Source organism: Hippocampus zosterae, chromosome 9 (genome assembly GCF_025434085.1).
Source record: "Hippocampus zosterae strain Florida chromosome 9, ASM2543408v3, whole genome shotgun sequence".
Taxonomy (NCBI): Eukaryota; Metazoa; Chordata; class Actinopteri; order Syngnathiformes; family Syngnathidae; genus Hippocampus; species Hippocampus zosterae.
This window is the reverse complement of record NC_067459.1, coordinates 9,454,068-9,469,449: the sequence shown is the minus strand read 5'-3', so window position 1 is coordinate 9,469,449 and position 15,382 is coordinate 9,454,068. Positions and strand designations below refer to the sequence as shown.

The 15,382-nt window shown below is 40.6% G+C and overlaps 2 protein-coding genes across 2 annotated transcripts; both read left to right on the top strand.

The window, feature by feature from the left end:
* Positions 1-7,659: 7,659 nt before the first annotated feature.
* si:ch211-220m17.5 (guanylin family protein) lies at positions 7,660-9,300 on the top strand. Its single transcript, XM_052077148.1, has 3 exons — positions 7,660-7,786; positions 7,866-8,055; positions 8,937-9,300. Exons 1-3 carry the CDS (start codon positions 7,712-7,714, stop codon positions 8,993-8,995), a joined length of 324 nt encoding a protein of 107 aa, XP_051933108.1. The 5' UTR covers positions 7,660-7,711; the 3' UTR covers positions 8,996-9,300.
* Positions 9,301-10,556: 1,256 nt separating this feature from the next.
* LOC127608191 (guanylate cyclase activator 2B-like) lies at positions 10,557-13,651 on the top strand. The gene is made up of 3 exons (XM_052077147.1): positions 10,557-11,050; positions 12,648-12,840; positions 13,396-13,651. The coding sequence occupies exons 1-3, from the start codon at positions 10,985-10,987 to the stop codon at positions 13,464-13,466; spliced, it is 330 nt and encodes a 109-aa protein (XP_051933107.1). The 5' UTR covers positions 10,557-10,984; the 3' UTR covers positions 13,467-13,651.
* The last annotated feature ends 1,731 nt before the right edge of the window (positions 13,652-15,382 follow it).

Here is a 15,382-nt window from a genome sequence, read left to right as displayed (position 1 = left end):
ACGTACAGCGACATCCAATTGGGTCATCATCACCTAGCCCCCTCTCCAGATTAGGGAGGGGGCCGGGGGGACGGCATCACATTTCGATTATTCGCCACTTGAAATTTTTCAGAATCCAACTTGCATATTTATACCAGCTGTGACTCGCTTCTTAACCGATTGACGTCACACATGATGCCGGTTTGAGCTCCCAAGTTTCCTTTGACTTCAAATACAGCATTTCCTCGGGCATTCTTAGCTGAAATAGACGAACTATGAAGTGTCGCACTTTGGGAGATCCACTTTCTATGCTTATCATGCTACTGTTCATCAATGCAGTTATCATTAGCGTAAGACAGCAATGTTTTGCTTTTTGCACATTTGACATGGGGCACATGAGTACATTACTGTTTGAATCACATTCAGTCTTGTTTATGTCTCCTGTCTTTCAAAAAAGTAGCGAGAAAAAAAATATCAGTCTTATTCTTCCAGCACTCAGGTGTACATTCACATAGTTTTTGTCACCACCTGACTCAAAAGCTCTGCGGAAGTGATGATTTACAGTGCAGGCAAATACCATGCCATCCTGTGTGAAAGTACAACAAGCCATGCTCAGCGTGTTTTGTTGCCTCCATAAAAGCATTCAAATATGAACGTGGTCGTATGGGAACCCAGACTGTTTGGTTCACGTAACATCAACTGACCTTGACCACTTTGTGTGTTTTTGACGTAACCAGCACAACGCATTGTTACTGACAATGACAAGATAATGAATGAATGTGTTTTATGAGATGAGGCGGCAGACAGTATTTTAACACATTTGCAAAGTTCAACTCTTTTGCAACACTAACTATAAAAAAACGGATGCAGGTCACTGTGAGAAACTCAATTGCACTTTTAGTTATGCTTACACTTTTAAATATGATGTTGCTACTATTTGTTGATGGTAAACCCCCCAGACCCCCTCCAAAAAGAAATTGTAAGTTGTGGTCATTCTCTTTTAAAAGAATGTATACAATAAATCCTATCTATTTAGCCAGCTATCTAACTAGCAATCTAGCTAGCTAGCTAAGAAAGAAAGAAAGAAAGAAAGAAAAAAAGAAAGAAAGAAAGAAAGAAAAAAAGGTTAGCTTTTTAATGTGGGGTCGGGAGCAACCGAGGTGAGGTTTGAAATACAAGATCAGTTTATGATTCAAAGCAGGGCTTGAAGCGAAGGTTAAGATTTTAAAGAAATTGATTCACAGAAGGGTTGCGGTTTCAAATTTAGGTTTCAAGCAGGGGTTAGGGATTTGAATTAGGAGTGGACACGTATACTTGAATTTCAAAGTAGATTTGAATCAACGCGATGACACGAACGAGCGTGGACTATCAAACTGTCATTTTATGGGGGGAAAGTTCACAAGCACAGTAATATTAGGAAATAAATTGTAAAGAAAATCATTCAAGAAGAACAGTCTAACATTTATACAGTTACAATTTTCTTTTGTAGTGGGAGAATTAATCAAAGGAAGACAAAATTATTCATGTTGTATTTCGGATGATTCCCAACCAGGATTATACCTGAAGTTTTATTTTATTTTATTTTTTACACCCCCTCGAGCAAACATATCATTCAGTCAGGTTTCTTTTACTAGTTAAAACTTTTTACAATACATTATTTTCAAGAAAGTACCCTTGGGAACCTTATCTTAGGTTTGCATTGTCTAGAGCATGAGCTACTTTCCACGTGGATAAGATACATTCCTTTTAATCTCCTACTGTATAGTTCCAGGCTTTATGTTTCAGCTGTGGAAATAAATTCCATTTCTGGTGACATTATGGGACATCCTCCATGAGGAATATTGGATTAATATACAGCACTGAGCTACATTGACCTCTTTGTGTGGACTGCATTGGGGGGAAAATGCAATTTGAATTTGTAGGGTCTATAACAGTAATATAAGTAAAAACAACATGACAATATAAACTGTTGGTCATGTTTTGGTTTGTGACCAACAGGTGGCACTGTGGGGCTTTTCCCTGCAGCTGCACACCTGTTGGTTGTTAGATAATTAGTGGCTTTAGAAGGACTCCAAGCCCGGGTCATTGTTACTGTTTGCTCTTGGCTACTGTCATGTTTGTTTGTTTGTTGCTGTTTGTTCCTGTCAGGTTTGTTTCGGTCATGTTTCTGTGATTGCGTTTTTAGCTTCTGCCATGGTTTTGATTCTTACTTTGGATTCGTTTTGTTCTTGGGACTTTGTTTTGGATTTAGTTTTCTGTTTTAATACAATTCATCAAGTACAATCTGCTCCTGCCTGCTCTTTGGGGTCCACCACCAACTCACAAACGTGACATTGTTGACACTTATATCTCTAAATTGTGGTTTCAAACTGCAAGCATGACAACAATGGTGGGTTGCTGATGAGATTAGCATGCATGCTAATACAGTTGTTTTCTCAGAAGCCTATTAAGGTGTCCATACATTTTTTCTATACTTTTTTGTCTCATCACTTTCATTTGGAAAATGACTTCACTTCCTGTTGCAGGTTTAGTTTCAGAATCCTTTTATTACATTGTACCTACGTAATGTATGCAGTATAATAAATGTTTACGTAGTAGACCTGCCCATGCTACCTGCAGTAAGTCCAAAGTTACTTTTCACCCGGGTGCCCTGCAATGTTACCCTGGTGGCCTCAATGTTGCCAAATGTTGTTTTACTTCCCCTCCCGTCTTGCTTTATAACACAATCTAACATTTAACACACCTACTGATAATTAAAAACCATAAATTTACTTGCAGTCAGAGTAAATGTTTCTGCCATGCCAGTCTGTACGATTGTTACATGCAGGTGCACTGGCCAATTATTGTACATTGCAAGACATTCGTATTGACTTGTATACCACGTTTTAATCCACACATTAAAACCACAAGCGTAAACACCAGTGCTTCCCCAATGTCTATCAACTTGATCAATGCAGCCGCCTCATAATAAGTAACTAGTGGGACACTGCTCTAATTGTTTGGGGCAAGGTGTCTATTCTGGCTCATTTTCCAAAGAAGATAAGTCAGTCACACCTATGTGATAACCGTGTGTAGTTTATCTAGCAAGCGAGGAGATCATTAAGCTTGGATAATAAAGCACAAACGCTCGAGCCACTAATTGCGGAGCGGGACATGCTGCTGCGTTATCGTTACAGTATTTCTCTGTCCTTCTGTCAGAGATTTTCTCGGACAAAGTTAAAGAAATGACTCGGCACACAGGAAAATCGTCTTCAATATTGGCGGGAGCGGATCTCTGAGAGCGAACGACGGTTTAGTTGCTCCGATGATCACACACTCGGCTCCCTCTCCGCCGGTTCGAACCTTCTCTAATCGTGGGTTCTGGGGGTTGCGTGTGACCCTGGGGGAGATGTTGTCATACTTGAATAAGGTGTAATTGCACCTCCATTCCATTATGTGGCAATGCCGCTCTCATTTATTTTAAATGAAATTTCAGGCAAATTGCTGCACGTCAAATCTTTTCGGTAACAGAAAATAATTTGGAAGCACTGAGGTATATTTATGGGCCTCTGGACTGCCCGGTCATCAAGTGTAAAATCACACAACCAAGTAAAACTTTGAGTGACGTGCATTTATTTCCAGTTCCACCCACCTTGGCAATAAAACCATTCCAAGGTTGGCGCACAGTGCTGTAGGGCACAGCGGGGTCAGAAGAAGAAAAAAAACCTGTAATTTCAGAGATGCGAGAAAATAAGTGAAAAGTGTGTTGTTCTTTGTAAGCTTTGGTGTGTCTTGACAAACGTTGTTTTAATGGGGAAAAGAAGAGCATATGTCTCTATCAGGTCATCTTTTTAAATTATATTCAAATCAAGAAAATGACACAAGGCAAGGAAATTTTAACATTAAAGTTAACACAGCAGTAGCTGAGGTGACCACAGCACGAGACATGGCCTGACCTGCTCTGTCTACCAGCATTTTTGACTGCAACTGTTGGCGCTGCCGGGTCACCATGGCAACAACAGGGATGTTCTGTTTATTCGTGCACATTGATGTGTGTTTCATATGACTTGATGATAATGTGACAGTATGCCAGAATGTCACTGTGCCCGCATGCGGAATAAACGTATTTCTTACAACAACTATTCAGGAGTTTAATTTGCTTTTTATGGCTTTGTAATAAAAGCTTGCTTGATCTCAACAAAACTCACAGCATGAGGCTTGATTTCCTATTTATCCTTATTTAAAAAAAGACTTTAAAATGTCATTCATAAGGTATAGAACTCTACTTACCATTTACATTTTTCAGCCGTGCTTCAATTAATACTGTCACCTCTCATATGTTGTGTACTTTTGCGTATGTTTGACCATGCGCAGCACAAACATGGGCACTTATATCGTTGATTATATTGAGAAAGATTTTTTTTTAAATCTTGTGAGAATGGATGACATTTGAGGATGTTAAGTAATCTCTTTATGACAATTATATGACGTGTTTGAGCATGTCAAATTTATAGCTTCAGACATGATCGTAAAAAAAGTCAGTTTCACAACCATGACGAAAGTATCAGATAAGAAAAAAAAAGTTAGTGCATCCTGACATATTTAATGTGACGTTTGTTTGTGTCTTGCTTAGCTGCAGACTATTTAATAACAACAACAAAAACCGCTAAAGGTTGACACCTGGGTAGTACAACGAACAGGTTATCCATCCATCCATCCATTTTCCTATCCCAGCCGTCTTCGGGCAGTAGCCCGGGGACACCCTGAACCAGTTGTCAGCCAATCGCGAGGCGCACAGAGACGAACAAGCATCCCCGTTCACACTCACACCTCGGGACAATTCAGAGTGTTCAATTAGCCTGCCATGCATGCTTTTGGAATGTGGGAGGGAACCGGAGTACCCGGAGAAAACCCACGCAGGCCTGGGATGGAACCCTGCACTTCTGCACTGTGCGGTTGACGCGCGAACGACTGGACCACTGTGCCCCCCACGAGCAGGTTAAAACGTCCTAAACATACTGTGTTATATTATTTTGTCATTTTATGTTAACTGTTTTGTAAGGTGCTTTGTTGCAGCTGCAGCTGTTGTGGAAGCGCTATATAAATACAAATGTATTGTATCGTATTGTATCAAATGAAGCAAACGCTGTAATTCCAATTCATTGTTGTTCCTCTTTTATCCTGTAGGCGTCAGCAGAGTGTGGCTGTCAAAATAAATCAAGAAGAGTAGAAAATACATTGCCACCATCAATATATATATAGAATAAAGGTTACTCCCCCGACCACCAAAAAAAGCAATGCTTTGTTTATTATTTGTGCTCTGTCACTCCAAAAAGATCAAGGGCTCACGTTTTCATGAGGGAGAAAGACGATGTTTACAAAGCCACTCGACAATATGAGGAGAGGAGGTCAAATAAACAATCAAAAATGTATTCTTTTCACACACGGGCTGATGATTTACTCGCCTCCAGTTGCCATGTTTTTCTTCAGTGTTAACTGTTCAAACACGCTGTCAGTGCGAGACCATGAATCAGTCCGCCAAATGTAGTCAATCTTGACAATTTTGACAATGGCAAAAACAGGTTTTTGTCATATTTACATACAAGCCAGATTTAAAAGGGCCTGATTCTGATCGGAATAGAAATTCAATGTGATCTTATGCAGTGATGAAGTGGCTTTGCTATGAACAACAATAAATTAATCGTGAGCTCAGTTACATTTAATTCAGGAAATGCTTCTATTTAAACACTCTATGGAGGTCGGGGGGGTATCACGTTGTAAATATGTACAAATAGGTCCTTCGAAAAAAAATAGTGTCGTTTAGTCATTTGAAAGCCAATTCCAGCTATCAGCCATGGCGGTGTATGTGTCACGTCGCTTTGTTGTAAACACTCATTTCCTCCCCGACATTTCAACACAATCGGTTGTGCACGGCGATATACACCCACTTGTCTGTGAGGCAGGGTAGGTCGCGTATCATTGAGCCAATAGTGGCTATTATCTTTACTTATTGTAGATATCTGTGCTGACTTACACCAAGTAATCAATGTTGAGATTCAGTCTGAGACATGAACTTAAGCAAACATCAAATTCATATCTGCGCTTGTTGCGGGAAGTAGTGAATACTCCAAGGAAGTGATGCCCTGTTTTTTATTGTTAGTCTTAATCATCTCGAAAAATAAGCTTGTGGCTTCTTTTTCTGTGGTACTATTATGCATATAATTTATAAGCTATTTTCAGCATTTAATGTTTTAGTACTTGTTGAAATAAAAGAAGAGATTGACAAGTTTTACAAAAAAATTTACAACCACATTTTTGTCCAACAAAAAGAAAATAAACAGAAAATAATATTGTCAGCAGAATAATAGAATTCGCAGTGAATGTTTGATTTGCAAAATCAAGATAACTCACACCTTCAAACTAAACGTAAACGTGTGGGGACTTGGAGAACCCAATTCCAAAGCAAAGGAGGCTTTGGATAAAGCTACTTGATCATTGGCAGAGTCGTTTGAATCCTTCAAATATCTACTGTGACATCCCAGACTGATGTATTATTTGCTGTTTTATTTTCTAACCCAAAAATTAACCCCAATAAATATTGACTCTCAGTAAAGCTATGCTTATTCTCACTAGGGTCACAGGGCGTGTTGTAGCCTATCCGAGCTGTCTTCGGGCAGTAGGCGGGGGACACCCTGAACCCGTTGCCAGCCAGTCGCAGGGCACAGAGATGGCCCAAAAGAGGCAGCAAAAAATGACTCAAGTACACCATCGCAAAAAAAAAAAAAAAGATATTTAGCGACTCTTCGCACACACACACACACACAAACACACACACATAGCGATTGTTCACTGTACATTGACCGACATGCTCCAATGGAAAAACTGGAAAAACTTTTGTTGGATGTTGATGCTGCACATATAATACACAGTACTTTGTTGTTGTTCTTTTATCGAACCACAAAAACATGGCACGATTGTTAAGGACGAAGAACTAGTTGCTCAAGCCCACACAGTGCTCAACCGTTCTGTTTCTTTGGGCAGTGGCACGTGATGTGCAGACTAAATTGTCCGTAGTTGTGCATTGTTGGTTGTCCGTATGAGCACTGACTTTGACAGTAGACTATTTAGGGTGGACCCCATTTCTAATGCCAAACATCAGCTTGGATGGGCACCAGTTCACTGTCGACTCTGATTATGACAAGCACGACAGAAAATGGATGGCTGGATGGATGTGCCCGGTGACTGATTAGCAACCAGTCCAGGTTGAAGCCCACTTCTACTGCGGGGATAGTCTCCGGTTCACCCCATAAGGTAAAAAGCTATGCAAAATAAAACAGGACAGATGAAGTTCTCCAAGGACCTGCCGACAGTTGTAGCTCAAAGTTTGTCTGACTCAGCAACGGTAGCTAAGGGGCGGAAACATCAAGTTCACATTATAACCAGATGCAATAAACTACATCCTGTGTGCTCTGCAAAAAGTTTTGACATACAATACGTCATTAGATGAGACATTATTATTGACACGGGTGGCGTTTCGAGCGAGTGTCGAGCGCAACAAGCTAATCGGACGAAGCAGGATTTATGGATTCCCCTTAACTTTACGGCCCGTAAAAACCAAAGTGCTACTCATTAACCCGTGAGAAAACTTTGCTCCCATTGGCCACACCTCTAGTCATATGACCGCAGTAGGATTTAAAAAGGTGCCTCAGACCTGGAGGAGCAAGCAGACTCTGCGAAGATCAGAATCGCAACAATGAAGATCACACTCGCTTGCATCGCTCTCCTGGTTCTAGTCGTGGGCCGCAGCACCGAGGCTGTGCAGGTGGAGGTAAGTAAGATGCCGAGGTTGATCGACATCCTCATGAGGTAGCATGACCTAAAAGTTCTTCCTGTCTATCCCCTTAAAGGAGAACGGCTTGTCCTTCTCCCTGGAGGCCGTCAAGAGACTCCAGGAGATGTTCGAGAGCGTCAGGACACCCCTGCAGAATCCGCGGCTGCGGGCCAGTTCCCCGTCCATGTGCGAGGAGCCCATGCTGCCCCAGGAGCTACTGCCCCTGTGCAAGCAGAAGGGGGCGTCAGCATCACTCGCCAGACTCGGTGAGGATCCTCGTCACTTGTCCTTACATCTCTATACACGAGATGAGCAAAAAAGTTCATTTATGTTGAGTTGTTCAACTCAGAAAGGGACACTGGTGTTTTATACAGATTCATCAAACAGATGAATTTATAAAAATCATTTTTCTTGTGTAATATTCAAATTTGATGACAACGGAATTGGGGTTTTTGTTGCCGGTAAATCGTCGCCATCAAAATTATTTGCGCATTTTGGACAGCACTTGACCTCATGAGAGCCTAGCCTACCCCAGCTGAATTTCTAGACCCTGGGATGGTTGCTGGCCAATCACAGGGCAGATTCAGCAGATCCACATTTACACTCACATTCAAACCTGATGACAGGTTCAAATCTATCGTTAACCTAAGCAAATTTTGGGCAAGAGAGCAGACACCCCCACTCCCTCGCCTGATTGCTTCCCAGGCAATCACACACAGTATCAACTAACAAGCATTCACATTCACAAGCATGAACAACTTAAAAATCTTCAATGTCAGGTAACTTTTGATGAGAGAATCAGAATCCACCCTGGACTACTTGCCAGCCAATTGAATAAGGCCGTACTTCTCAATTACTTCATGTTCTGACAATTTCAAGTCATGATAACATGCATGATTTTGGAAAGTTCAGAATGCAGAACTGCAAGGCAGGTGTGCCAACCTTGAGTTAAACATGCTGCCTCATGAAAATTATTTTTTAAAATTCTCATCATAAAATATCACAGTGTGATGAAAATCAAATATGAGAGTCACTTTGTGAATTGAACTACAAAAATTGAATTACCTTTTCCACTACATCCTATACCTATAGATTCTAACGTACTGTAGACGCTCACGCCAATGCAAACCATTTTCCTTTGTTGCAGCTATGGTGCCGCTGGACGTCTGCGAGATCTGTGCCTTCGCTGCCTGCAGCGGCTGCTAAGCCGACACTGCAAACGCGCTTGGTTTTCTGATTTGTATTTGTCTTCATTTCTTTTATTAGAAAAAACAAACACCATTTCTTCAAAAAAAGAAAAAAGGCCAAAAGAAGAACAGGAATCAAAAAGGAGTTGCTAAGTGCCAGCTGTTACTTTTAAAAAAGGGGGAAAAAAGCATTTGCCACCTTGTTTTGTCATTGGTTTAATGTTTGAAATTGTTTTTGTTACATTTCTGTCTTACCATACTTTGTGTACCTATTTAAACATCTACTTCTATATTATTGTTTGGAATAAAAATGTGTGCAAGTCACATACACGTGTGTGTTTGTGTTTCTGTGTGTGTTTGTGTGTGTGTGTGTGTGTGTGTGTGTGTGTGTGTGTGTGTGTGTGTGTGTGTGTGTGTGTGTGTGTGTGTGTGTGTGTGTGGGTGTTTCGAACATCAATAGATGAATGAAAACAAGCACGTTTTTTTTTTTTTTTTAATCTCACAGGGAATGTTTGCACTCTCTTGACATAGCTGTTCAACTTAGACCCACACACACTCCCACACCATCTATGGTCACAAATATATCAGGTAGGAATAGTAAAACAAACAATAAATACATATGTAAAAAAATATATAATTCAAATCAAATTAAGGCCCGCGACAAACCATTTTTACCATTGGTAGCATTTAGCCGGGTACTCCGGTTTCCTCTGACATTCCAAAAACATGCATAGAACATTCAAAATTTTAACTGGCTGTGATTGTTATTGTCAGTGGGTGTTTCTCGATGTGCCCCTTGCCATTGGTTGGCAACAAGTTCAGGTGTACCCTGCCTACTTCCCGTCGCATCTGGGATAGGCTGAAGCACCCCCCGCAACCCGCAAAGGTATTAGCTGATTAGAAAATGGCTGGCTGAATGGATTTGCACATTTTATTAACGATAGTTTATTGAATACATTACAAAGACAAGATATTTCATGTTCAAACTAATAACCTTTATTCTATTTTTTATTTTTTCGCAAATCATCATTAACGCTGAATTTCATTCCTGCAAAGTGTTCCAACAAAGCTGCAACAGGTTGTTTTGCACTGTGTGTTATATCACATTTTCTTTCAACAAGATTCAATAAATGTTCGAGAACTGAGGACACGAATTGTCATTTGCAAGGCAAAATGCACATTTTGCGCCACACAATGAATAGCAAAATTGAGAAGCGGCTGCCAAGACGGCCCAAAACAGTATTCTGGGTTTGCTCACATCAATCAAAAATACAATGGAATTAATCGACTGGTAAAATACTCATAAATTACAACCCTACTTTTCAGCTTTAGTTTCACGAATATGCCCCAATTTTCTAGTCAAATTTCGAATATGCTCAAATATGCTTTTTCATCAAGCTTTCAATGTGTCACAATACATTAAGATATCCTTTATTTGTTCCGCAATGGGGAAATTACAATCAGAATTCAGAAAGGAAAAACGCTGGGTAGGGAGAGGGGGAAAAAACCACGTTTGAACTATCCTCTTCCGAGGATAATTTATGTCCAGGATTAAAAAAACACAGGTTTGATCTTCAGGCACGTCAGACTTTCGAGTGTCCAATTAAAATGCGCTGAGTACATTATCCAGCATCAGAGCCGCGGGAGGGCTGACATTTATGGTGATGAGGATGATGGCCCTTTGGAAGCTAAAGTCAACAGCGAAACTTCCTTTTGACGGGGTGAACAAACACAGACCTGCCAGCGAGGCGGTAAGAACACTCTTTAGGATCCAAAAGGTACCAAATGAGCTTTATTGACTCACGCTCGCGCACACACACACAAAAAAACACACACACACACACACATGCATATGCACGCACACACACCTTCATTCCTAGTATAAATTAATCATTGCTAAGCCCTGACACACCTTTTATAAGCATCGGTGACGCCCTGCACACGGCATAAGAGAAGAAAAGTCGCCGCCAGATAGCATCTCTGCGTCGTGGTGCTCCTCTCGCTCGCCATGAAAACTGTAGTCGTGCTCGTCTTGCTGCTGTACGTGTGCACTGCCTTATGTGTGCAGGTCAAGGTATGCATTTTTTGTTGTGAAAAAGCTGTGATTCAATGTTACTGCACAGATAATGCAATTTGCCAGCCGAGAACTTCTTTCGTGGTAAGACTCTGTAAAATGGTTGCCCTAAAAACAGCATTCTTTCTTTCGTGTAAAATTTTGATATTTTGGGGAGGTAGGGGCAAGGGGGTACATTTTAAATGTGTTCTTATAAAGGTAAAATGTTATCATCGTCACTTATCAGCACAAAAAAAATAATAATTTCGATAAATTTATGAGTTTTCTCTGTAAACGATGCTTATAAGATTATTATATTTGGGGGAAACTTGTGATTTCTTTCTTGTAAATTCTTTTTTGGCGGGGGTTCTTGTATAATTCTGATGTTTTCTGGTAAAATTGAGTCATTAAAAACCTTTCCTGCTTTATTTGGTAAAACTACGATATGTGTTCTGGAAAATAATAAACATTTCCATACAATTTTATGACTGTGGTTTTTTTTGTTTTTAATTATGCAAACAAACCCTCTGAAAATTAGAAATATTATTTGCCAAATGCCAATTAATTTTTTAAAATTATGACGTTTTCCTGATAAAATATATACTTATTTTCACATGCGGTTATGTTTTTCTCAAATCGCAAGTTGACAGCATTCATTGTTTTTTTTTTGCCTGCCAAAATAAAAATACATAATAATTACTACAGTACATATCTGTATTTTTCTCCTCAAAAGATTATGTTTTCATGTGAAATTACATTTTTCCTAATCTTCCCTTCTAAAATGACTCCATTCTCATAAAATAATGACTTTGATACAAAAACACATATTAAAACTAGAATATCTATGAGGATTTCTTGTAATATTTTAACCTTGTTCTCGCAAAACTACAATTTCTTTCTGAAGAAAATAACGGCATGTGAGCCTCATCCATGCAGACCCTTCAAAACAATTTGCCTCACCAAATGGTGCTGCTATTTGAACATGTGTTTTACAGTTAGGACAAACCAATGACTGCGATTGGCTGACAACCAGTTCAGGGTGTCCCCCGCCTACTGCCCGAAGACAGCTGGGACAGGCTCCAGCACGCCCTGTAACCTTTGTGAGGATTAGCGGATCAGAAAATGGATGGATGGATGGATGGATGAACAAACCCATGATTGTGTCCTACTGCAATGTTCATGTCATTCACCATTTCAGAATTATTCATGAGGTACCCCCCCCCCAAAAAAAATAATCCAAATATTACTGTCCCAATTATAGCCATATTGATAGAAACTGAGCTTAAATATCATTTAATGATTGTTCTGCGTGTGTACCTAATGTTTTGGTCACTGCAATACCGAGATCAGACCTATTTTGTTGAATTTAAAATTGAAGTGCAAGGTCCAAAGGTTCGTGTGAAATAAAAACAAACCGTGAGAGCCATGTTTGCATGGTGCAGTCAAGGCTTTCATCGAAATCCCACTTGACATTCCAGTTCACCTCCAAACAAGGCATCCATGCCTCATGTTCAAGTTTGTCCTCAGCCTTTATTTATTTATTTAGTGTCCATTCGAACAAAACATGCACGAAGTAGGAGGAATGCTTCTGACCTTGAACTCTTTCTTCTCCTCTCAGGATGGCCACAGGATGTTCCCCTTAGAGGCGGTGAAGAAGCTGAAGGCGCTGATGGACAAAGCGGGGACACATCTCGGTCCCCGGCTCGCCCACAGCACTGCGGTGGTTGCCGTGTGCACCGATCCCATACTGCCACGAGTTTTTTATCCCGTGTGCCAAGGCCAAGGTGCTGCCGAGGTCTTCTCCAGACTTGGTAAACATCAGTCAATCTGGATATTCAGTGGGGGAAATATGAAATTATAAGAAATAAATATAATCAAATACCAAATTCCAAATACTGTAGGAAGGGCAGAGCTCAGATTTGAACCCTTGGCCTCTGCGCTGTGAGGCAGATGTGCTAACCAGTCTTCCATTGTGCTGCCCAAGTTCTGACTTTTGACAGATTATTGAAATGGTTTTCTTATGCTGCGATTGGCTGGCAACCAGTTCAGGGTGTCCCCCGCCTACTGCCCGAAGACAGTTGGGATAGGCTCCAGCACCCTCCGCGACCCTCGTGAGGATAAAGCGGTTCGGAAAATGGATGAATGGATGGAGGGATGGGTTTTCTTATTATTTTTCTATTTTGTATTAGTAAAATTGCAAAAATTAAATCTAACAAGTTAAGTCTCAGAAAATTATGACTTTTTCATGTGAAATTCAAGTTCACTTTTCAAATAACAAAATTTATCTCATTTTACAAAATGACATTTTTCTGGTAAAATTGCAACTAATTCTCACAAATGTATGACTTTTTTGTTATCCTTTCTAGTGAATGTCCTCATGTCTTCTGACCCATGTGAGATATGCGCCAACCCCTCCTGCTTTGGCTGTCTGCACTGAGACTGACGTTACAATCAGTAATCATCATCTGCAAGCAACAAGAAAAATGATGACACACTTTCATGTTTTGTTGTTTGTTTTTAGTTAAGTTTCCAGAATCGTAATTATTCTTTTAAATGATCGACTCATTTTTCAGGTTAGACTATTTAATGACTCTGTCTTGCGAATAAAATGTGCTTTCTTTAGCTGATTGCTGGTTCTCTTGCATTTGGCACCGTCTATATCTGGTTGTAATGGTGAACCTATATTAAAGTACAATGGCAAAGGGTGTAACAGTTGGTTCTAAGGTCATGGTTTTGAGTCACTTGATGGAGTGGGCTGGTGATGGTGGCAAAGTCCTTCACGAAGCGGCGGTGGTATGGTGCCATACTGAAGAAAACCGCACACCTTGCTGAGGTATTTTGGCACGGGGACACAGCGTCATTCTTCTTTGTTTTAATGGCTAGCTGCATTCACGACATGCCCAGGAAAGTTGTCTCTCGCCTGAGGAGGTGGTACATTTTGGGATGCAGGCAAAGTCCACAGCCTTCCCGATCACAGTGAAGACTTCCTTCAAATGTTTTTTGGAAAGTAGCAGTATGAACCTGGAGGCCATCCAGGTAGACCTTGCAGTGGGTGTGACAATGTATGGGATCATTTATGGCTCGATGCCTCCGTCTGCCACCACATTTCTTGGATCTTTTGTTCGTACATGGGACGGCCAAAACACTGCCACAGGGCTCCCTTGATAGCCTGCCAATCAAGACGCTGAAGTTGTTGCAGGTCCATATGGATCTGGAGAGCTTTTCTCTTCAAGGGTGACCTGGGCTGTTTTTTTTTTTTTATCAAGTGACGAGTCATTAAACTGTACTGCCAACTGGACCTGAGCAAAGTACGTCTCCGGATGTCTTTCTCCATTGTAACACAGCAGTTTGACCGTACCCCATTGCTGTGGTATCTCCATTGTTCAGTGTAGAAGCAATGGGGCACTCTGAGAGCCCACGCTATAAGTCTCTCATGGTTTCTATGGAAGCGGTCTCGCTTCTCACCTCTTGTTGACAGGGGTTACTTGTCGCCTTCTCAACATGCCCCTGGCTGAAGAAAGTGCTTACTACTCTTGGGAATTGCTCTTAAAGGCAGAGCTCACTATTCCCATGAGGACCATCCATCCTCAAGCCCTTCCTCCATGCCTCCTCTTCTTTTCTCAAGTGAGCTGCAAAGTCTTCAAGATCTCTGAGTGCGGTCATCAACTACAATCCTACTTTTGATACCAATGTAACACCGTATTTGTGATTAAAGAACCACACAGTTGTCCATGCTCTTGAGTTGCATTTTTACCATAAGCAGTAACAGAATGCACATTCATTCAGGACCTGCTGATGGCCACAGCTCACACCCCATCCCCCAACACACTCTGACTGCCTGCTTAAGCCAAACTTCATGTTTATATAGCTCTCCCACCATTTCATCTGCAATGGTTTTTTTTTTACTTTAATTTACGTTAATTACTCTTCCATCTCTTAATTACTCTTCCAATAAAGGGTACTTTATACCAGCGATAAATTTATCGTATGTCAATCACGCGCCATTGTCATCCATCAGGTCTGTCCATTACCATATATGTTTTTCAATAATGATTTATTTTTGTGTTATATGTAACCATTATTCCAAAGAGCAATTGCATGTGGTGAACATTTGTGCAACGTAACGTTTGGTTTTCTTTCGACTCGGTAGTTTTAACTGACAAGAAGCAACTTTATGGCTCCAAGCTGTTTAAATACATATATAGGGGAACAATGCCAGAATGCGTCACCATGAATCATTCATAATTAAATATTTTCTCTTTTTTCCAAGTACAGGACTGTATAGCAGACATCTTTAATCCGATACGCTACAGTTTGTCTTTGTATTTAAAATGATATTGGTATCAACGGCGA

Coding starts and splice junctions, on each gene's coding strand:
- si:ch211-220m17.5 (XM_052077148.1), top strand. CDS start 7,712: ATGAAGATCACACTCGCTTGCATCGCTCTCCTGGTTCTAGTCGTGGGC. Junction 7,787..7,865: donor CCGAGGCTGTGCAGGTGGAG/GTAAGTAAGATG, acceptor ATCCCCTTAAAG/GAGAACGGCTTGTCCTTCTC. Junction 8,056..8,936: donor AGCATCACTCGCCAGACTCG/GTGAGGATCCTC, acceptor CCTTTGTTGCAG/CTATGGTGCCGCTGGACGTC.
- LOC127608191 (XM_052077147.1), top strand. CDS start 10,985: ATGAAAACTGTAGTCGTGCTCGTCTTGCTGCTGTACGTGTGCACTGCC. Junction 11,051..12,647: donor CCTTATGTGTGCAGGTCAAG/GTATGCATTTTT, acceptor TTCTCCTCTCAG/GATGGCCACAGGATGTTCCC. Junction 12,841..13,395: donor CGAGGTCTTCTCCAGACTTG/GTAAACATCAGT, acceptor TATCCTTTCTAG/TGAATGTCCTCATGTCTTCT.